Source organism: Emydura macquarii, unplaced genomic scaffold, assembly GCF_026122565.2.
Source record: "Emydura macquarii macquarii isolate MOO-44397 ecotype Brisbane River unplaced genomic scaffold, CSIRO-AGI_Emac_v2 contig_2065, whole genome shotgun sequence".
Lineage (NCBI taxonomy): Eukaryota > Metazoa > Chordata > Testudines > Chelidae > Emydura > Emydura macquarii.
In genome coordinates, this window is record NW_027132202.1 from 93,463 (window position 1) to 115,969 (window position 22,507).

Below are 22,507 nucleotides of genomic sequence, written 5' to 3' on the forward strand. Positions count from 1 at the left end.
CTGTTTAAAAGGTTTACACATCATTTATAGTCAGCATTTTTTGTCTAACTTCAACTTCCTTTCTAAACTTTCTAGCCTGAAAACCTCATTCTTCAATATTTGTTCCTTCTGTGGGAACTTGTAGACTGTTATTAAGTCACCCCTTAACCACCTCTCTTTCACTAAATAGATTGAGCTCTTTGAGTCTGTCACTGTAAGGCAGGATTTCTAATCTTAAATGTTCTTGTGGATCTTCTCTTACCCCTCTTCAGTGTATCAACATCCAACCTTAATTCTGGACACTCGAACTGGACACATTATTCCAGCAGCAGTTACACCAGTGCCAAAGAAAGAGGTAAAATAACTTCTCTCCCTCTACTTGAGATTCCCCTGTTTATCATGCTAAGATCACATTAACTCTTTTGGCCACAGGGTCACATAGGGAGCTCATGTTTAGCTAATTACCCCTTCACGCCTCCCAAATCTTGTTCTGAGTCACTGCTTCCCACAACAGAGTCCCGCAACATGTAAGTATTATCTACCCTCTTTGTTCTTACAACACATATCCTTTGCTTCAACCCAGTTTACCCACAAGTCTTGATTGTTGTGAATCCTATTCATTATTTATGATCCCCCAATTTTTTAGACATTTGCAAACATTATCAGTATTCAACCCTGAGAAGGGGAAGCAGCTGGCAGCTGTCTCTGCTTACGGTTGTCGGTTAACAAGGCAGAATAACGAAACCCCTGTACTTCTTTTGTCTCAGAGAAAGCTAGATGTCTTTAAGAACATGTCTCACCAAAAGAAACAAGGGAAGTAACAGAGCACAAAGTCCCAGCCTGGCATGATAATGTGTATTTCTATGGGGAGAACTGGCTTATTTCCAAAAAAGGAATTGCATTGTAGATCAAATCTATGGTCCATCTAGTCAAATGTCCTCTCTCTGACAGCCACTGCACAGGAGCAGCTGAAGAATGTGCTGGGGGGATAAACTGACCATCATCACCTTAATGCCCAGCAGCCAGAGATTGACTTCTGCCCTCCAAGATATTTATTTAGCCTTAAGTATTGTAAAGGAAGATTCTTACTATCCATGCAAATGTCCTAAACCTTTCCTATTCTTGCTTCGCTCTTGGCCTCAAATTCATCTTGTGGCAATGAGTTTCTCTCTCTAATTATGCACTGAGTGAAGAAAGCATTCATTTTGTAATCAGTTTTGGCTTTGCCATGTTTCAATTTAATTGAATGTCCTCTTGACTTTGTGTTATGAGACAGAGAGAACACATTCTTTATATACTGTCTACCACTCAGTATTCTACAGACTCTTCTTAAATCCCCTCTTTTTTCTCTTCTTTCTAAGGTAACTATCCTAGTTATTTCAACCTCTTCCCTAGGAGAGTTTCCCTGCACCCTTGATCTTTCTCATTACCTTTCCCTGAACCCCTCTAGTTCTGCAATATTCTGTTTGAGAAGGGTGCTCAGTACTGCACAGACGAGTTCAGAGGAGGGTGAAGCATTGACTGATTGACATCATGGCATTGTATTTTCAGTATTATTCCCCATCCCATCCCTTCTGTGTCCCAATGTTTTGCTTAGTTTTTGTCAATACTTGTACTTTGAGGAGGGTTCCATAGAGCTGTAAACCATTACATCAGGTCCCTGAGTTCATACAGTTAAATTGCAACCTTCTCAGGCGTTTGAGGAGTTCAAGTTATTTCCTCCAGTAGGCGTATACGTTTCACTTATTTACATAGAACATCACCTCCCATCATGCTCCTCGTTCACTAGGCTTGGTAGGCTCCCTCTGAGAACAACTCTGGACTGGATGATGGGCTAACTAATTTGGTGTCATATGGAAATAGTGGAATATTAGATTTGGAGGGACCTCAGGAGGTCATCTAATCCAACCCCATACTCAAAAAAAGAACAACCCCAACTAAATCATCCCAGCCAGGGCTTTGTGGAGAAAGGCCTTAAAAACCTCAAGGGATGGAGATTCCATCACCTCCCTAGGTAACCCATTGCAGTGCTTCGCAACCCTCCTAGTGAAAAAGATTTTCATCATCTCCAACCTAGACCTGCAACTTGAGACCATTGCTCCTAATTATTTCATCTGCTATCATTGAGAACAGTCTAGCTTCATCCTCTCTCGAATGCCTTTCATGTAGTTGAAGGCTGCTATCAAATCCCCACTCATTCTTCTAATTTGCAGACTAAACAAGCCTAGTTCCATCAGCCTTTCCTCATAAGTCTTGTGCTCCAGCCCGCTAATCATTTTTGTTGTCCTCCGCTGGACTCTCTCCAACTTGTCCACATTCTTTTTGCAGTGGGGGACCCAAAACTGGACACAATACACCAAATGCAGCTTCACCAATGCCAAAAAGAGGGGAATAATCAACTGTTATGAAATCCCCCATCATTCATCTCTTCTGCAGACTAAATAAGCTTAGTTCCCTCATCTGTTCCTCATACGTCATGTGCCCCAGCCCCCACATCATTTTTGTTGTTCTCCACTGGATTGTCTCAAATTTCTCCACATCCTTCCTGTAGTGGGGGGCTCAAAACTGGACACAGTGCTTCAAATGTTGCCTCACCAGTGCTTACTAGAGGGGAATAATGTAGTCAACTTACTGCTCGCCCCCATTTCTAGACTGTTGGAACTATAAAATATTTTCTGTGTTATTTGTTATCATGTGTGTAATCCCTTCACAGCAATCTGAACATTTCTGAGTGTGATCGGCGACTTGACCACCCCATGTCGACTTTCAACATTACCTCCTCCAGCCCGCCAATGTTCATCCTAAACGGCATCCCGGGGTTGGAAGCTGCCCACATCTGGATTTCCATCCCTTTCTCTATGTTCTACATCGTCAGCCTGTTGGGAAATTTCACGGTTCTGTTTGTTGTAAGCAAAGAGCAGCCCCTGCACAAGCCCATGTACCTGCTGCTCTGCATGCTGGCACTCACAGACATCGGCATGTCTACCTGCGTTGTGCCGAAGGCACTGTGCATATTTTGGTTCGGTTACAAAGGCATCACTATGGATGGCTGCCTCACCCAGATGTTTTTTCTTAACACAGTTGCTGCTACGCAATCAGCCATCATCGTGACAATGGCCTTCGATAGCTACATCGCCATATGTGACCCTCTGAGATACGCTACCATCCTCACCAACGCACGAATCACTAAGCTAGGGCTAGTGGGTTTGATACGAGCTGTTCTCTTTATTCTGCCAGTGCCGCTGTTGCTGCGGAGGCTGCCATTCTGCGCCAACCGCATTATCCCCCACACGTACTGCGAGCCTATCGCTGTGATGAAGGTGTCATGTGGGGATACCATAGTCAACCGGATGTATGGTCTGGTGATAGCATTTGTGATCATCGGGTTAGACTTGACACTCATTGGCCTGTCCTACGGGCTAATCATCAGGGCCATCCTCAGGATCTCCTCCAAGAGAACCCACTGCAAAGCCCTCAACACCTGCACAGCCCACATCTGTGTGATGCTGATGTCTTATACTCCCGTCCTCTTCTCCGTCCTGACACACAGGTTCGGTCATGACATCCCTGCCCATGTTCACATCCTCTTGGCCAACCTCTATCTCCTTGTGCCCCCCATGCTCAACCCTATCATTTATGGGGTCAAAACCAAAGAGTTTCGTGACAAAGTGGTAAAATACCCCTCCAGAATATGATCGCCTGGGGCCATGGATTTTAAATGTTCATCACAGTAGTTGGAAAGGATGTCTCCTCGTTAATTAAGGGTGCTCTGTCCCAATTTGGCTGAGCTCAGTCTTGTGGCAGTTCATTGTCTGAGAAGTTCCTCACACCTGATGTCTTAGGACTACATGGCCATGCACTGCCCTCTCCATTTCTAAGTTCCATCTCTCTGACCATCACCTGCTCTCTGTTATAATCACCTGTCATCCCTCAGCCCCACATTCCCTATCATTTGTTCTTCCTGTGACTTCCAGACCACCATCGCTGATGATTTCTTACATACTCTCAGACCTATTTGCCATCAGTACAGTTGTTGATTCTCAACACTTCTCACTCCCCTCCATCTTTGACTCTTTTGCCCATCTCTGCTATCAAAAGGTCCCCAGATCTGCTATGCAGCAGGCCCCAACAATCCCTTCCAGTCCTGAGTCTCCCCAAATCACTATCTCTGAATTCTTATCTAGCAGACACTTGGAGATTTCCCCTCTGCTTCATCCCACACAAAGCCATGAAAACTGCCCTCAATTAGTTCATTTTAGGACTCACATTGCACAGAGACTGGGCTCAAAATAAACAAAAAGTCTATTGAACAGAAAATCACTGATGCGAGGATGAAGGACGGAAGGCGGGATGCCTGGACTGCCAAGACTCAGAAGGGTGCCGGCCAGGTCCACAGCAAAGACCCTAGCTGTCCAGTTCCTTTGCCCCCCCCATCACATGATGTCCCCCCACTCAGGTCCTGAGGGTAGCCCCCCCAGAGCACCTAGATGAGTGGCTGGGCCCTGCCCGTCCTGCGGAGGAGATGGAGTGAGAGCCGTCATTGTTGGGACCGGTTGGGGTCTCGCCTCAGGGGTAGTTTTGTGTGAAATCAGTGTTTCCCATTGGAATCCAATTCTGAACATTTTTATGCATTTATAGTAAAGCTACTGAAAAGGTTAATGGATCAAACCATTTTCATTAAAAACCCCATTATTATGGAATTTCTTTAAATGGGAAAAAATGAAATTAGAAAATAATAGATCCTCAAACCCACAATAAAAACCACATTTCATAGGGTCCTAGGTCTGGACTTCCTGGGGCTGTCCAGAGAGAAGCATCTTCAGGAACAGCTATGGCATTCCCACAGGCACAGAGCTACCCACAGCAATGCAAAACCTGGGATCCACCATGACGAGCAGCAAAGTGGCAGGAAATGAGGGAGTCCTGCCGATGCGTTATGGAGCAGCACAACATGCTGTCTGGAGTCACTCCCAAGACCTGTCCCTTTTACAAAGAGCTTGATGCTGTATTGAGCAGGGATTCTACCACTGCCCCTGCAGTCACCGGGGACTGTTCCCGCCCTCTGAAGAAGGCCATCCTGAGACTGGTGGACAAGGTGATAGCATTCAGCACTGCTCAGGAAGGGGATGACCAGGTGGCTGGCATGAGGCTGCTGAAACCAGGTGCCAGTTCGCTGTCAGGGAAAAAGAAGATGAAAAACAATAGCCGAACTTGCCAGAAGTTGGATGCCAGTGGGCAGAAAGTAGCAAGATGCTGCTGGAGGAGACACAGAAGGGCAGAGGTGCTAGGAGACGTGCTGCACCTATGGAGATAGCAGGGACAGCTGCAGCATCCTGTGAAGCACGGAACTCCTCCCGTGGATGTGTGTGTGTTTAAGGAAAAACCATGGTGCGATTCCAATTAGAGGAGCCGACTAAAATAGCCCTGCTCAGAGCCATTGTCACCCTTGTGAGTCTCTGCCAGACATCTCCTGATGTATAGTTCGGTCTGTCAGGGAGGGCACAACCCTGAACGCTCCAAAGGGAGAGACCTCACTGGACTCTACCCCAGTAGATGGGCTGTCTCTGATGGCCATTAAACATGTAAGCATCAACTGGACCTTTTCCGACATTCAGTGCATTGCTGGGGAGACTCTCCTGTGCAGATTCTGTGAAATCTAGAGCAGGAGAAGAGGACAGGGGAGGCTGAGGAGTAGCTGTAGATCCTGTGCTGGGAGGGAAAGCACCACTGGGTCTGTTTGTTTTTTGTCTCCTGAAGGGCTGTGTGCCTGAGACTGTAGAGCCCTGAGCAGAACTGCAATTCCCGGCATGCCTTAACAGCAGTGTGCATATTTACTCAAGAGGTGGAGCAGACGTGTCATGTCAGAAAGAGCAGTTTATCAACTGTGTGCAACTGCAGTGTTGAACACCCTGACAGAGATACGCAGTGAGTGGGTGTGTGCCAGGCTAAACTTAAAAGTTCCTCTAGCGTTTGATTTATTTTGCTGAATGTGATTTGTGTTGGATGAAGTGACCTAAGAAGTGAACAGCACCATCAGCAAGTTCGCAAATGACACTAAAGTTGGGGAAGTGGTAAATACGCTGGAGGGTAGGGATAGGATGCAAAGTGACCTCGAAAAATTGAAGGATTATGCCAAACCAAAGCTGATGAACTTCAACAACGACAAGTGCAAATTCCTTCACTTAGGACGGAAGAATCCCATGCACAGCTACAGACTGAGGGCCGACTGGCTAGGCAGCAGTTCTGCAGAAAAGGACCTGGGGGTTACAGTGAACAAGTAGCTGGGTATGAGTCAGCAGTTTGCCCTTATTGCCAAGAAGACTAATGGCATATTGGGCTGCATTAGTACGAGCATTGCCAGCAGATGGAGAGAAGTGATTATTCCCCTCTATTCGGAATTCCCCTCTATTCTATGGTGAGGCCGCATTTGCAGTATTGTGTCCAGTTTTGGGTCCCCCACTATGGAACAGGTGTGGACAAGCTGGAGAGAGTCCAGCGGAGGGCAACAAAAATTATTAGGGGGCTGGAGCACAGGACTTATGAGAAGAGGCTGAGGGAACTGGGCTTGTTTAGTCTGCAGAAGAGAAGAGTGAGGGGGGATTTGATAGCAGCCTTTAACTACCTGAAAGGGGGTTCCAGGGAGGATGGAGCTAGGCTGTTCTCGGTGGTGGCAGATGACAGAACAAGGAGCAACGGTCTCAAGTTGCAGTGGGGGAGGTCTGGGATAGACATTAGGAAAAAGTTTTTCACTAGGAGGGTGGTGAAGCACTGGAATGAATTACTTAGTCTGACAGCCCCTCCCTGAGACGGAGCCGATCTGTGTGGCGCCATCTCCGGAGGGAGCAGGGCCCGGGACAGACACAGCCCCAGGCCAATGCAGAGAGGCCATCTCAGGCCAGCCTGACTGACAGGGCGGCAGGCCAATGAGGAGCCAGGAGGGCAGGGGTCCCGTCCTCCGTGTGAGCTGCAGCTGCCTGGCCTGGGCCGAGCCGGGCCGAGCTGAGGCAGAGCAGCCGGGCTGGGGGCAGAGGAGAGGCCCAGGAGCTGGGCAGAGAGCGGGGCCGGGCCGGGCCGGGGCTGGGGCTGGGGCTGGGGCTGGGGCTGTCTGGGCCGGGTGCGTCAGTGAGCAGCTGGGCAGTGACTTGGGGGGACCCTGGGCAGGGCCCGACGCAGGGAGACACCCCCAGCCCAGAGGCCGTGCAGGCCGGACTCAGGGGTCGTGACCCCAACGGAGGGGCTGATGCTGGGAGAAGGGCCCTGCCCCCTAGCGCCTGGGGCGTGTGGCTTCCCCAGAGCCCGTGTGCGACCCACGGCATCCCTGCCCCATAGCCAGGCCTGGGCAGGGCCTGCGACGTGTGACCCAGACTGTGAGCGTCCCTCACACCCCACAGACGCCGTGTGTGGGGCCGGGCCAGGGGCCGACCACTGGGTAAAGGGAATCGGGGCAAGGACTCAGATCCTGTCGCTAGCCAACTGCATCGGGGTTGTGTGTGAGCCAGGAACGTTCCCCACAACAGCAGGCCCATCCCCTCTTACACTAGGGAGGTTCTGGAATCTCCATCCTGAGAGGTTTTTAAAGTGTGACTTGACAAAGCCCTGGCTGGGATGATTTATTTGGGGTTGGTCCTGCTTTGAGTAGGGGATTGGAGTAGATGAGATCCCTTCTTGATCCCTTGAGATCCCCTCCTGAGGTCCTTTCCAAGCCTAATATTCTATGATTTTAGGGCATAGGCGCTGTGCTGGCTTCTAGAACTGCTTCTGCTGCCAGTGTAAATAATAAGCATATGAATAAAGTGGGAAAGGCAAAGGCAGTGAATATGGGGTTTCAAGGTCTTCTGCACATCCTGTCCCAACTGTCTATGTAGGCGGAGTGTGAGCTTCTTCTGAGGTAATTCCAGAAAAGGATGACACACTTCTATGAATACGCACACCCGTAGTTAATTTAGGTAGGATGTGATGAGAAGGGTTGACTATCTTCATGCTTCAGGGCATAAACTGAGTGCCAGGTGAGGTCAGGAGGGAATCTTGCTCCCTCTGCATAGGTCGTATTGTACAATTTAGTACATGGCAACGGCTTGAGGTCCTCCTCTGAAGTATTTAACACAGGTGCTAGAGAAAGGACATAGTGTTGTTATTAATTATTTATCTGTTTAGGGAAATACCCAATCTCTTGGCCTCAAGAATGGATTTTCCTCACTAACTGGAAGTCAGTAAGTGATAATTCATTCACATGAAATCTGAGAAATCTGCACCTGTCTCCTCATTTTAGTGCAACACTCAGTGGCATTTTCAGGATTTTTGAAATAACAAAAATAACAAATGCACGGTCGTACATGTAGGAAAGAACATTAAAATGTACAGCTATAAAGTGCGGAATAATTGACTAGGTGTAGTACAGCTGAAGAGCATCCAGGGGTTATAGTGAATATTTCCTACAGTTCAGTTTTTCCCCGCCTTCCCACACTCCCTCCCTGTCTCACTTCAGAATCCCTAGTCATGAGCAATTTCTAAACCAGTAAGTGCAAATGCCCTGTGACAGAGTGGAGGGTGGTAAGCCCCTTGGCTGCCTCTGTCGCCCCTAACCCAGTGGGCTGGGCTGAGCTGAGGCAGTGCAGGTCAGTGAAGCCAAGAACTGAAAAGGGAGAGGCAAAGCCAGATCCCTGATTAAGGAGGCAAAGGGGGAACAGCTGGCTACTTGGCCAGGGAGGGTATAAAGGCCAGCTCAGGAAGCCAGGAGGGGGAAGGTATGGCCAAGCAGGGCGGGGAGGCCTGCGATTCAGTCTGCCTGATGGCCAAGAGGGGCGAGCAACCTTGAATCTCTGAGCCCCTAGAGTGCCTGGGGCAGGGACTGGGGAACTGACTGTGTGCACTGTATATAAATAAGCACAGGTGACTGCAACTCCTCACATATTTACCAAAAGTCATTGTGGCTTTTCTGAGGAAACAGAGGGTCTAGGAGGGCAAATGTGTGTTGGTTCTTACAGGCAACACAACAGCAATCTTCCAAAATAAACAGACAGGGTAGAGCACGCTCCTCTCCCTTGTGCCAGAAAGCCCTCCCCAAGTGAGAATTCTGTGTGACCACCTCAATCCATCTTGAGCTTCTCGTCTTCCGGGGACAAAGAAAGAACTACTGGATCATCCCAGCAGATCTTTCTCCAACCATGAATGGTCCATTCACCCAGACATCGTGAAGAACATATTCTAAAGGTGAGGAGTTCCCCATACAGGCTTGTTCACAACAAGGCACAGCAGGAGGTGTCTGCAGCTCTACACCTTTCTGAACTAGAGCCTGGGCTCATTGCAGGTGTATTCCTTCTCCCTTGGAAGGACCATCTTTTCTATGTGTTCCCGCCCATTCCACTCAGACACATTGTTCTGCTGAAGGTCAGGAGGGAAGGAATTTGCACGATCCTGATAGGCCCAGCCTAACCTTGTCAAACATTGGTTCACCACCCATCGGATCTTTCCATGGAGACTCCAATCAGCCTGCCCCTGGTTCCAGATCTGATTACCCAGGACCACGGTTGCCTGCATCACCTGAACCTGGAGTCCCTACATCTCACGGCCTGGAAGCTCCGTGGCTGAACTCCTTAGAGTTGACAGGCTATGGACCCACTAGAGAGCTCCTTCTAGGGAGTAGAAAACCATCCAATAGAGTGATATACCTGGCAAAGTGGAAGAGGTTCTCGATCAAGCCTGTGCATAAAGGTGTTTTGACACTGCAGTTATCTGTAACATTTATCCTGGACTACTTACTACACCTCAAGTAACAAGGACTGTTGGTGTCATTGATCAGAGGCCACCTGGGTGCTATTTTGGTATTCTATCCGTGGGTAAACTGCCGATCTCTCTTCACCAACTCAATTGCCAGCTATTTTCTCAAGGGCCTGGACAGGATCCTGCCAGTGGCTCCTAGCCTGGGATCTCACTCTAGTACTATCAAGGCTCATGGTGCCCCCATTTGAGCCCCTGGTGAGGTATTCTCATTTCTATTTCCCCTGGAAGGTGACCTTCCTGATAGCCATCATTCTGGCCAGAAGGGTCTTGGAGATGAGGGCCCTCACTTCCGAGCTCCCACACACTATCATCTTCAAGGACAAGATCCAGCTGCGTCCTCACCTAGCCTTCTTTCCAAAGTTGATCTTACAATTCTACATGAACCAGGGCATATTCCTTCCAGTTTTTTACCCAAAACTACATACCAAGAGCCAAGAGGAGATATTTCACTCTCTGGACATCAGGCATGCTCTTGCCTTCTATATCAAAAAGACAAAACCATTTAGAAAGACCACTCAACTGTTTGTGGCAACAGTGGAACGACCTGGCGAAGGTACCAGCTTCCACCCTGACAGCACATTTGACAAGGGCACAGACTTCATCAGGAGCATTACCAGCACAGGTCCTGATCCAAGACATCTGCAACTTGGTCTTCAATCCACACCTTTGCATCGCATTGCACCCTCACTCGGCAAGCCTGAGAACATGCCATATTTGGCAAAGTGGTACCGCAGCCTACGAGCCAAAGAACACCGATTCCTCCTCCTGCACAATGGCTTGGGACTCACCTACACTGGAATCGACATGAGCAAGAATTCGAAGAAGAAAAAACAGTTCCTAAGTTTTCGTCACTGTTGTCCTTCGAGTTGTGTAGCTCATGTCCATTCCAAAAAACTCCGCCTACTCCTCCATTGAAGTCTGGTGGCAAGAAGGAACTGAGTGGTCGGAAGCTCGGCATGGTCCGATATACCAGCGCCATGAGAGCATGACTCCAGGGAATAAACCTTAATGGATAAAACCTTGATGAATAAAAAAGACTTGATGGATACCACTAGGGGAAAAACATTCTGCTGGCGATGAGTGTGGTCCACGCACACCTAGATTGGAATGGACATGAGCCACACATCTTGAAGGACAACAGTTACAAAAGGTTAGGAACTGTTTTTTTTTCTGGGCTGGATGATAAGTGATTCCCCACAGCCATACTTTATGGACAGTTGAAAATGAGAGCACGAATGCTGAGAAGCCAATAATAATGACACAAGAAAGCTCTCAAAGCTGTAGACTAAATAAAGTTCCTCGTGGCCCTCCTCACTGCTGGTCCCCAGATGGGTGCCCCACAATTAAAGGTTTGCTATCCTCACAACCCCCTGAGGCAGGGAAGTGCTCTTACTATGTTACAGAGGGGAAACTGAGGCCCAGAGTAGATTACGAGATGACACATCCAGGGTCACAAAGGATGCCTGTGCCCGAGCCAGGAATTGACCAGGTCTCCTGAGTTCAAGACCAGCGCATGATCCACCAGACCCCAGGGGGAAGTTGTCAAAGGCACAAGCGCAATGGGCAGCAGAGTCCCATTGAATGTGGATGGACAATGGGCACCTAAGTTGCCTGTGAATCTCTCCCTTCGCCTCTACCATCACTGTCCCAGTGACAGTCTGTGCAGTTATTCTCACTGGGATCGAGGCAAAAGCTGTCAGTCCACAGGCTTCAGGGCACGTGCCGATCACTGAAGGGGGCTCAGGAAGTTGCGCTTCCCCATGGCACGGATTTATGAGTAACCTGGGGCAATCTGTATTGCCCTCTATAAGAGGCTATCTGATGGGAGGGACTGTTACTCAGTGTGAAAATCCTACGATTGAAACAAGGATGCACAAGAGACTGCATGTGGACGTTACAGTCTCAGGGATTTGGAGTATTGTGTCCAGTTTTGGGTCCCCTACTACAAAAAGGATGTGGAGAAGTTGGAGAGAATCCAGTGGAGGGCAACAAAAATGATGAGGGGGCTGGATCACATGACTTATGAGGAGAGGCTGAGGGAACTAGGCTTGTTTAGTCTGCAGAAGAGAAGAATGAGGGGGGATTTGATAGCAGCCTTTAACTAGCTGAAAGGGGGGTCCAGGGAGGATGGGGCTAGGCTGTTCTAGTGGTGGCAGATGACAGAACAAGGAGCAACGCTCTCAAGTAGCAATGGGGGAGGTCTAGGTTGTACATTAGGAAAAAGTTTTTCACTAGGAGGGTGGTGAAACACTGGAATGGGTTACCTAGGGAGGTGGTGGAATCTCCATCTTTAGAGGTTTTTAAGTTGCGGCTTGACAAAATCCTTGCTGGGATTATTTAGCTGAGGTTAGTCCTGCTTTGAGCAGTGGGTTGGACCAGATACCTCCTGAGGTTACTTCCAACTCTATGATTCTATGATTCAGCACAGGGGTCATCAGCTGGAAGTAGCAGCAGATGCTCAGATTCTATGACAATGAGCAGCAGCACAGAAATGCTGATAGATAAATGAGCACATCTAAGGCTCTTCTTTTCTCTCTGGGGTTTTAGCAGTGCAGGACCACTTTATCATGTCTGCAAGACTCAGTTTGCCCTGACAATCTGAGCCTCTCTTATCAGTGGATCATTTCTTCACTCCAGGGGAAGGCTCTTAGACTGAAATTATCCAGCATCTATTTTTGGCTCTTCCTGCTGCTTGTGGAGCTAAGGGAAATGCCCAGGAGTCCTGGCCAACCTGAGAATCCTCAGGGACTGTGCAGAGGAATCATAAAGGTCCCTGACAAACAACGTGAGTATCAGACGTGAGATTCGTACACTGGTTTTCAGGTTGCAGTAAGGAGATTTCCTCTCTCTGTTGCGTGGGATTTCGGTGAGTTGCCTGTTTCTTCAATAACGTTACTGCTAAGGGCTCGGTAAAGATTCAAGTCAAGAACCATCTGGGCAGGAATTCTCTAGCACGGACACTTGAACTTTTTAGTATTATCAGAAATGCCAAGGGATTTAAAACTGGAACTAAAGATTGATTGTAAATAGTTTAGACAAATATTTTTTTTAAAGATCATTTCCTTGTCTCTTTCTGTGTCCTTCTAGCTTTCTCAGTATCTTCTTTTTTTTGGTCTCTGTGGTTTGTTCTCTCGTTCGCCCTAGTTTCCCAATTCAGCAACTTTACTGCCTTGTTAAGACATGTGGCCAAAGACTCTGTAGTGGCTACGTGTGATAGCAGAGATTTCAAAACACGAATGGGTCACACAGGGTTTTTACAGACTTACCAAATTCTGCTCTCACCTTCTGCCTTCAGTGGCTCACTCCAGATTGACACTGGCATCACTGAGAGCAAAATCAGGGCCCCTGTGTTCTGAAATCCCCATCTTTCATGCCGGGTCTCAAGAAGCCACATAAACTGGGGATCTTCCTTCAGACTCTTTCAGCACCCTAACAGAATAGCTCTCGCTGTTGCAGGACCTGAAGCCAGGATCTTCACAGCAGGGAGCCTAAAGTTCCACACTAAGGGTGAAATCTTGGTCCAATTGAGATCAATGGCAAAACTCTCACCAAGGTCAGGATTTCAACCCAAATCCACATTTAGGGACTTAAATATATGGCCTGATTCTCACTGGCCATGAGCCGTGGTTGTCCTGCGGCACCTAAGGATGAGTGAGCTCATCTGGATCAGGGAAGAACTGACAAGAGAGTAGCTGAAATCATAAACAGCTTAAAGGTTCAAAACAAATAGGGTAACAATTTTTGAAGGGGTGGGCGGCTGCTCTCTCTGTTCCCCTGCGTCTCCGGTTCTATAGAGAATGGGAAGGATCAAAATGCAGAAAAAATAAAAGCATGTTTCCGGTTTAGAAGAAACTAGACAGTGTTGGAAATCTGACTGCGCGAGACCCAGGAACTCACACTGTGTGTGTTTGGTGCAGGATGTGCAGTATTTAGATAGCAATGGTGCAGAGTCCTGAAAAAGGGAGAAATAGGGAATGGACATCCTGCCTAAGTCACACACCAAAGAGCTGTAACTAGGCAGGGGCAGGGGGGTGTCTCAGACTGAAGCGTAAAGTGGACACACTGTAGTAGGTTGTCTCTGACACTTTCCCCATCCGCCCATCCCTCCTCCTGTGACCAATCCCACAACAGGCTTGTGGCAACTTCAGCAATTGCCAACATGCAAAAGCAACATCAGGAAGTTGTGTCTGGGTTTCTGACTGGCAGGAATTCGCTAAAGCTTTGTGTCGTTTTGAGGAAGTTACTCGCACTGGCTCCTTTTAGTCTGCATGTTCTCTCTCCCCTCCCCTCGCGTCTGTCTCTCTCCTCTTCCCTGCACACACTGAGCTGCTGCTGGGGTTTCCTTCACCCCCAGACAGGCTCTGCAGACTGCTCCACCTCCATCCCCCCTTTCCCCGGTGCAGCCAGACCCAGAATTTAACCAAAGTTGTGTAGATACTTGTACGAGCTGTCACTGTGTGCTGTGTCCGGCACCTGGTGTTGGTCCTGGGTGTGTGGGATCACTGTGGGGCAGCGCTGGGAGTTGTGGGGCTGAGAAGAGGGGTGAACAGGGACAGGTGGGCAGCACTAGTTGTTTTTGGGACAGAGGATGGGCGGTTCACAGGAACAACCAGCAAGCTGAGAGGTATGCACAGTATATAATGAGAGCTGGCAATTCTGAGTCATGTCAGTGCCTAGGTAAATAAAGCTGCCTTGTACAGAGCACCTGGCCGCTGGCTGACACAGTGAGCCACTAGGACACAGAGCCTAAACCCGGGACTCTGGGATCATTTGTTAGCCAGCTCTGCTAGCCATTAATGGGGACAGTTGTACATACATTCCTCATTTTATGCAGTCGCATCAGTATTTTTCTCATCTGAAGAATTCATACATTCAATGTCTCCCAAGTTGTTTCAGTGGTGTGAAACGCTCACGTAGAGTATCGCTTTCAAGGCTCCAAAGTCACATGAGATTTTTTTCCCCTTTTGGCTAAACTCAGCATTGTCATGAATTTAAAAAATGCCTTCAGTAAAGCCAGGCACCAGCTTGCAGGGTAAATGCCTCCAGCTGACTCCTGTATGTGCTGCAGGGACGTGTTCACAGAGGCCCAGGCCAAAAGGCACCACTGTGATCATTTAGTCTGACCTCCTGTATCGCACAGGCCAGAGACCTGCCCCCAAGGAATTCCTAGAGCAGAGCTTATAGAGAAACATCCAACCTTCGTTTAGAAATTCTCAGTGATGGAGAATCTGCCATGACCTTGGTAAAGTGCTCCACTGGTTAATTACTCTCTCTGTTTAAAAAGTGTAGACATCATTTATAGTGAGAATTTGTCTAACTTCAACTTCCAGACACTGGATGTGTTAGACCCTTCTAGGCTAGCCTGAAAAGCCCATTATTCAATATTAGTTCCCTATCTGGGTACCTGTAGACTGTTATCAAGTCACCCCTTAACCATCTCTTTGTATCAACATGCATCTTTAATTGTGCACACCAGAACTGGAGAAATTTTCCAACTGCAGTTCCACCAGTGCTAAAGAAAGAGTTAAAATAACTTCCAAGAATGCCAAGAATTGTAAGAATGTACCATGTGCCTCATACTTTGTAAAACCCTTGAAACATGTTAAGAACTGAAAAGGGAACGTTCCTGTGATGCATTCATCAGTGTCTAGGGACACCTCTTTCTGCATTAATTTTCCAGGTGGGGTGTCACGCTGGCTGGATAATGGGCCCCCCCGAGGTGTATTCAGGAGCTCTGATTACTCCCTTCTACACCAGTCTCACTTTGGGGGTGTCACGCTGGCTGGATTGGGGGGGGCATTTAGTATATTGTTTGACATCAGTATGTCAAAATCATAATAATTCATGTGAGATATGCCATGTTGGGTACTGTTAGAAAGGCTATAAAGTGCTAAGTAAGATGCTGATGTTTATGTTCATATGATATATGTGTAATGGAAGTTATGGATATATTTGAGATATCTGTATTTCAAATTGTGCTGTCTAGGTCACACCCCAGACAGGATGTGACGGATAGCAGCTTATCTGCTGAGGGAGAGTTTGTCTCCAAACTTCTGTCTAAAGAGCAGAGTGTACCCCTCAGCTCGTGCTGATTGAGGATGTGCCAGTTGTCTCGGAGTTGGATCTGGACTTAACTGAAACCCAGAAGAGTCTGTTAGGGCTCAGGAAAATGTTTCTTTAGAGCAACCTCTAGCTGAGGAGGGAAAGGACATATCTGTGGAAAATGGATTGTTGCCTAAAACTGCTCCTGAAGGAGTAAAACCTCTTGATGGCTTTTGCAAGCAATTTTCTGCAATGGAAGGGTGTGAAAGTGAATTGATTAAGTTAGTTCAGGATGAATCACTGCCTGTAGCAAGCAACAGTTTATATGTTGAGAGACTTGGTTCAATTTCTAACTGTCAAAGTTTTTCAAATGTGGATGGATTCACTGACTTTGGTGTAGAAAGGTCCAGTTTGGATACCTTGGAAAAGGTTCCAGATGGAGTGGAAATTATTAGGAAGCGTAAACAGCCCTGTAACCAAGTGGCTGTGCTTGATCGGTACAGTGGGGAGACAATGAGGTTGAAACATCACTGTTTGCAGGCTGCTAACTCTGTAAATGAACAGAGAGTGTCTCAGTTTCAGAGGGAAGATTGGGCAGCGGAAGCTACACAGCAGGACAGATGTGAAGTTGATCTCTTGGGAAAACAGGAGGTGGCAGACAAACTCTCACCCCTGAATGCTTTGGGTATGTTGTGTAGTCTCTTAGTGGACTCAGGTACATTTGATGCTATGTGGAGTCACAGATTGGCAATGGAAGAACATCAGAACCCTGTTTGTGAGATGCTAGTGAGAATGGTTGATGTCTCTTTAAAACCAAGGCCAGACTTGAAATGGATAACAGTTAAAAATTTGGAAACTACTGAACTAGCTAGTGTGTGTGGTGGTGGTGCAAGGTACCTGCCTGACAGGGGGAGAAAGATCTACCCATAGCTGTTAGCGTGGAGGAGGACTCTCGGGTGTTGCCAGCTGAGAGTGGGTTGAATGTGCCTGGGACGTCTCTGAATTTGAGTGAAATTCAGAAGTAGTTTGTTAGGGCTCAACAAGAGGATGTTTTTTTAGAGGGGGCCAGAGTGGAGGCCCAAAGCCTAGCCCCAGCAGAAGACAGAGCAGGCCGGTTTTTCATGCATGAGGGCTTGCTATACAGAGAATCCCCTACAGCGAAAATGCAGCTTCACAATAGAAAATGCCAGCAACTTATAGTGCCTGAGTGATATAGAAGTGAGTTGTTACAGTTGGCTCATGGTGATCCCTTTGCAAGACAGCTGGACATAGAAAACATTTGTGACAGACTGAAGCAAAACTTTCATTGGCCTCACCTGTCTGACACAGTGAGGAGTTATTGCAGAAGCTGTGATTTGTGTCAGAAGTGCAAGAGGTTGAAGCATCCTAAGAAGGTGCCCCTGCAACCTTTGCCCATCATTGGGGAGGTGTTTGCCAGAGTGTCTGTGAATATTGGGGGGCCACTCCCTAAACCTTCCAGAAATGGGAAGAAGTATATTCTGGTGTGGGTGGATTTCACCATCAGGTACACTGAGGCTGTGGCTTTATCTGATGTTGAGGCTGAGACAGTGGCCACAGCTCTGTTTACTATTTTTAGCAGAGTGGGTTTTCCCAAGGAAATCTTGTCAGACCGTGGTGCCAATTTTCTGTCAGTTGTATTTAAGCAGCTATGGGAGATGTGTGGAGTAAGTCATCTAAAAGCTGCCCCTTATCACCCAGAGACCAATGGTTTGGTAGAGAGAGTTGATGGGACATTGAAGGCTATGTTAAAGATGTATGTGGACAGATGCGAGAATGACTTGGATGTCGTGTTCTCTTATTTGCTGTATGCGTAGAGGAGTGTACCCCAAGAGTCTACAGGGTTTGCTCCTTTTGAGCTGCTTTATGGAAAGCAGGTCAGGGGACCCCTGTATCTGATTTGTGATTCCTGGGCGGGTAATGTAGAGATGACAGAACAACCAGTGGGGGAGCATGTGGCACAGTTTAGAGCGGATTTACAAGATCTCACAAGAGGAGCATAAATTCCACACCAAGAACCCACTGTTCAGCTAACTGAACCCCTACAAATGTGTGTAAACGATGGAACAACATTGTTACCTCCATAGTGAACCTTACAAAGAAAAAGCCTGTTTAAACTAACCATGATTTTGCTGTTAATATTTATGCCAATGTTAAGTCTCATAATTAGTTTGTTGATAATGCCAAGAATTGTAAGAATGTACCATGTGCATCATACATTGTAAAACCCTTGAAACTTGTTAAAAACTGAAAACGGAAAGTTCCTGTGATGCATTCAGCAGTGTCTAGGGACACCCCTTTCTGCATCAATTTTCCGTGGGGGGTGTCATGCGGGCTGGATAAGGAGAGCCCTTGAGGTGTATTCAGGAGCTCTAATTACTCCCTTCTACACCAGTCTCGCGTTGGGGGTGTCACGCTGGCTGGATTAGGAGGGGCATTTAGTATATTGTTTGACATCAGTATGTCAAAATCATAATAATTCATGTGAGATATGCCATGTCAGGTACTGTTAGAAAGGCTTGAAAGTGCTAAGTAAGATGATGATGATGTTTATGTCCATGTGGTATATGTGTAATGGAAGTTATGGATATATTAGATATATCTGTAGTTCAAATTGTGCTGTCTGGGTCACACCCCAGACAGGATGGCTGCAGAACAATAGCCTGCTTAATGGCCCATTAAGAGTTTCACATGTGCAAGGGACACGGGCAGATGCCAGGGATAGACCTGATGATTCACCAGGACTTCCTCATGTGACTCTGGACTCCATTTTGGTTCCTATGAAATTCCACAAGCAGCATGGCAAGGGCCAGAGGACATAAAAGGCAGATGCCTGGGATCCATTTTGTCTTTAATCCTGTTCAGTCTTCAGCCACCTATCTACCTCTGGATCAACTCACCTGCAACTGAAGCTGTGAAACAAAGGACTGAGGCCCATCCAGGTACTGGATATACATCAGAGGGATTATACAAGGCTGCAAACTCCAGAATTCATCTAGAAAGCTGATATTGATGGACTTTCAAATCATTTGTATGTATATGATTGCTTTAATCCTTTCACATTTATCTTTTAGTTTGTTTCTTTCTTTTTATAATAAACTTTTAGTTTTATTTACTATGGGATTGGCTGGCAACGTGGTATTTTGGGTAAGGTCCAAACTCATATTGATCTGGTACTGTGGCTGACCCTTTGGGGTTAGAGGGAACCTTTTTGGTAAAGAGTATAGAGTTTAAATAACTGGTCTCTTTACTGGACATAGTGGCTGATTGGGAGCCGGAGACTGAAATGCAGTAAAGGGGCTGTGTGTCTTTTTGTGCTGGCTTCTTGATAACCAGTGTGGAGAATCAGAAGCACAGTTTGTGGCTGGTTGGGAAGTCTGACTTCAGTGTTACCCACCAGTGCTGGGAGAATCTGCTCTCCTTTTGCAGCCTGCCCTGACCTTGACATTTTCAGGTGGCTCCCCTAGGCACGGAAGGGTCACAGACACAAAAATTAATGGATATACAGTGGTCATCAGGAAGTTTAGACTTGAAATGAGACTCATGTTTATAAAGATCAGAGGAGTAAAGTTCTGGAATAGCCTTCCAAGGGGAGCAATGAGGGCAAAAAACCTTGCTGGCTTCAAATCTGAACTTGATAAATGTATGGAGGGGATAGTATGATGGGACAGCCTAGTTTGGCAATTGGCTGATCTTTGACTGCTCTCGGTAGATATGCCAATAGCCCGTGAAGGGATGTTATATGGGTGGGTTCTGAGTTATTACAGAGAATTCTTTCTTTAGTGTCTGATTTGAGGACTTTAGTATCTCAGTCATAGGTCAGAGTCTATTACAAGAGTGAGGCTCTGTGGCCTGTGTAGTGCAGGAGGTCAGACTAGATGATCATATTGGTCCCTTCTGACCTTAGAGTCCATGTGTCTATGAGAAGGGTAAGTAGCTGGTTTGCTGATGGGTGTCTCTGGTTACCCCTGTCAGTTAACAAGGCAGAATAACAAAACCACTGTACTGGTTACTTTCATGAAGGCACCCAACTCTCCCAGAGATATGTCTCACCGATAGAAACAAGGAAAGTAATGGAGCACAAAACCCCAGCCTGGCATGATATTTCTGTTTCCATAGGGAAAACATGGCTCATTTCTAACAGAGGAATTGCATTGTGGATCAGACCTATAGTCCATCCAGTCTAGTGTCCTCTCTCTGACAGCAACAACTCCAGGGGCTGCTGAAGAAGGTGTTGGGGGGATAACTTGACCTTCCTGAGGGTGTCACTTTAACATCTAGCAGCCAGAGATTGGCTTGTGCCTTGAAACATGCGGGTGTACAGGCTTTCCAATATATTTATTTAGCTGTACCTATTATAACGGAACTTTCTTACTCTCCATGTAAAGGTCCTAAACGTTTCTGATTCTTTCTCAGCTTCCGGCCTCAACTTAATTTTGTGGCAGTGACTTTCTCTTTCTAATTATGCACTGCGTGAAGAAAGCATTCTTTTTTAATGAGATTTGAATTTGCCATGTTTCAGTTGAATTGAATGTCCTCTTGACCTTATGTTATGAGACGAGGAGAACAGATTCTTCATATACTCTCTACCTGTCAGTATTTTATAGACTCTTTTCAAAATCCCCTCTTATTTCTCTCTTTTCTAAGGTAACGATCACAGTCTTTTCAATCTCTTTCCCTAGGAGAGTTTCTCCAGACCCTTGATCTTTCTTGTTGCGCTTCTCTGAACCACTTTAATTCACCAATATCCTGTTTGAGAAGGGTGCTCAGCACTACACAGAGATGTCCGGAGGAGGATGAAACATTGACTGATTGATCTCATGGCATTCTACTTTCAGCGTATGCCCCATCCCACTCCTCCTGTCTCTCAAAGTTTTGCTTAGTTTTTGTCTGTGTTGGCTATTTGAGCTGGGTTTCACAGAGCTGTGTACCATGACACTAGGGTCTTTGTGCTGAGTTCATACAGTTAAATTAGAACCTTATAAGGTGTTTGAGGAGTTCATGTTTTTCCCTCCAATGAGCATATACATTGCACTGATTGAATCAAACACCATCGTCCACCATCTTCACTGGCTTTGTTAGCTCCCTCTCAGGACATCTCTGGACTGGACTATGGCCGAAATAATTTGTTGTCATCTACAAATGTCACCATCTCACTGCTCACCTGCCTTTTTATATTTTTACTAACTATAAAATATTTACCGTGCTATTCGTTATCAAGTGCCTAACCTCCCTCGTTTGGCTTCTCTCCCGTCACAGGCACCCTGAGCATTTCAGATCCTGATCGGTGCTTCACCCATCTCATGTTGGCTTTCAACCTCACCTCCTCTGACCCGTCAACATTCATCCTAGATGGCATCCCGGGGCTGGAAGCTGCCCACATCTGGATTTCCATCCCTTTCTCTACGTTCTACATCATGAGCCTGTTGGGAAATTTCATGGTCCTGTTTGTTGTCGCCAAAGAGCGGACCCTGCACAAGCCCATGTTCCTGCTGCTCTGCATGTTGGCACTCACAGACATTGGCATGTCTACCTCTGTCGTGCCAAAGGCACTGTGCATATTTTGGTTCGGTTTCAAAGAGATCACTTTCAATGGCTGCCTCACCCAGAATTTCTTCCTTAACATGTTTACTTTTATGTACTCAGCCATGCTTGTTCTAATGGCCTTCGATCGCTACGTCGCCATATGTGACCCTCTGAGATATGCCACCATCCTCACCAATGCACAAATCGCTAAACTGGGGCTAGTAGGTTTGATACGAGCTGTTCTGTTGGTTCTACCTTGGCTCCTGCTCTTGCGGAGGCTGCCATTCTGCGCCAACCGCGTTATCCCAAACACGTACTGCCAGCACATCACCATGCTGAAGATCTCGTGTGGGGACACCAGAATCAACCAGACGTACAGCTTTGTGATATCATTAGCATTCTGCGGGTTAGACCAGACACTCATTGTCCTGTCCTACGGGCTCATCATCAGGGCTGTCCTCAGTATCTCCTCCAAGAAAGCCAACCGAAAAGCCCTCAACACTTGCACAGCCCACATCTGTGTGATGGCGATATCTTGTACTACTGGCCTCTTCTCTGAACTGACACTCAGGTTTGGTCAGGGCATCGCTGCCCACGTTCATGTCCTCTTGGGCAACCTCTATCTCCTTGTGCCCCCCATGCTCAACCCTATCATATATGGGGTCAAAACCAAAGAGCTTCGTGACAAAGTGGGAAAAAACATCTGCAGAATGTGATCGCCTGGGGCTACTGACTTTAAACCTGTGTGACAGGAGGGGTAAAAGGATGTCTCCTTGTTTATCAAGGGTGCTCTGCCCCAATTTGGCTGAGCTTAGCCTTGTGGAATTTCACAATCTGAGAATTTCCTCAGACCTAATATCTTATCACTCCATCGCCAGGAACTGCCCTCTCCAACCATCACCTGATTTCTTTCAGCGTTACCATCATCCTCCAACCCCACACACCCTCTCACTCGGTCTTTCTGTGGCTTCCAGAGCATCATCGCTGAAAATTTCTCATCTGCTCTCAGCCTTACTTTCCATCAGTATAGTTGTAGTTGTAGATTCTCACCATTCCTCACTCTCCTCCATCTTTGACTCTTTTGCCCCTCTCTGCCATCACAAGGTCTTCAGCTCTGCCATGCACCAGGCCAAAAAAATCCTTTCCAGTCCTGAGTCTCCCC

The 22,507-nt window shown here is 47.1% G+C and overlaps 2 protein-coding genes across 2 annotated transcripts; both read left to right on the plus strand.

Annotated features, from left to right (window-relative positions):
• Positions 1-256: 256 nt before the first annotated feature.
• On the plus strand, positions 257-3,674 carry LOC137159981 (olfactory receptor 52P1-like). The gene is made up of 2 exons (XM_067558443.1): positions 257-334; positions 2,692-3,674. The coding sequence occupies exon 2, from the start codon at positions 2,736-2,738 to the stop codon at positions 3,672-3,674; it is 939 nt and encodes a 312-aa protein (XP_067414544.1). The 5' UTR covers positions 257-334; positions 2,692-2,735.
• A 1,241-nt stretch (positions 3,675-4,915) lies between these two features.
• On the plus strand, positions 4,916-22,061 carry LOC137159982 (olfactory receptor 52N4-like). Its single transcript, XM_067558444.1, has 2 exons — positions 4,916-5,210; positions 21,079-22,061. Exons 1-2 carry the CDS (start codon positions 4,916-4,918, stop codon positions 22,059-22,061), a joined length of 1,278 nt encoding a protein of 425 aa, XP_067414545.1.
• Positions 22,062-22,507: the final 446 nt, after the last annotated feature.

What these genes read in the sequence shown, in the direction of transcription:
- LOC137159982 (XM_067558444.1), top strand. Translation starts at nt 4,916, where the DNA reads ATGGAGCAGCACAACATGCTGTCTGGAGTCACTCCCAAGACCTGTCCC. An exon ending in TTGCCAGAAGTTGGATGCCA is followed by an intron (nt 5,211 to 21,078) that starts GTGGGCAGAAAG and finishes CTCCCGTCACAG; the next exon opens with GCACCCTGAGCATTTCAGAT.
- LOC137159981 (XM_067558443.1), top strand. Translation starts at nt 2,736, where the DNA reads ATGTCGACTTTCAACATTACCTCCTCCAGCCCGCCAATGTTCATCCTA.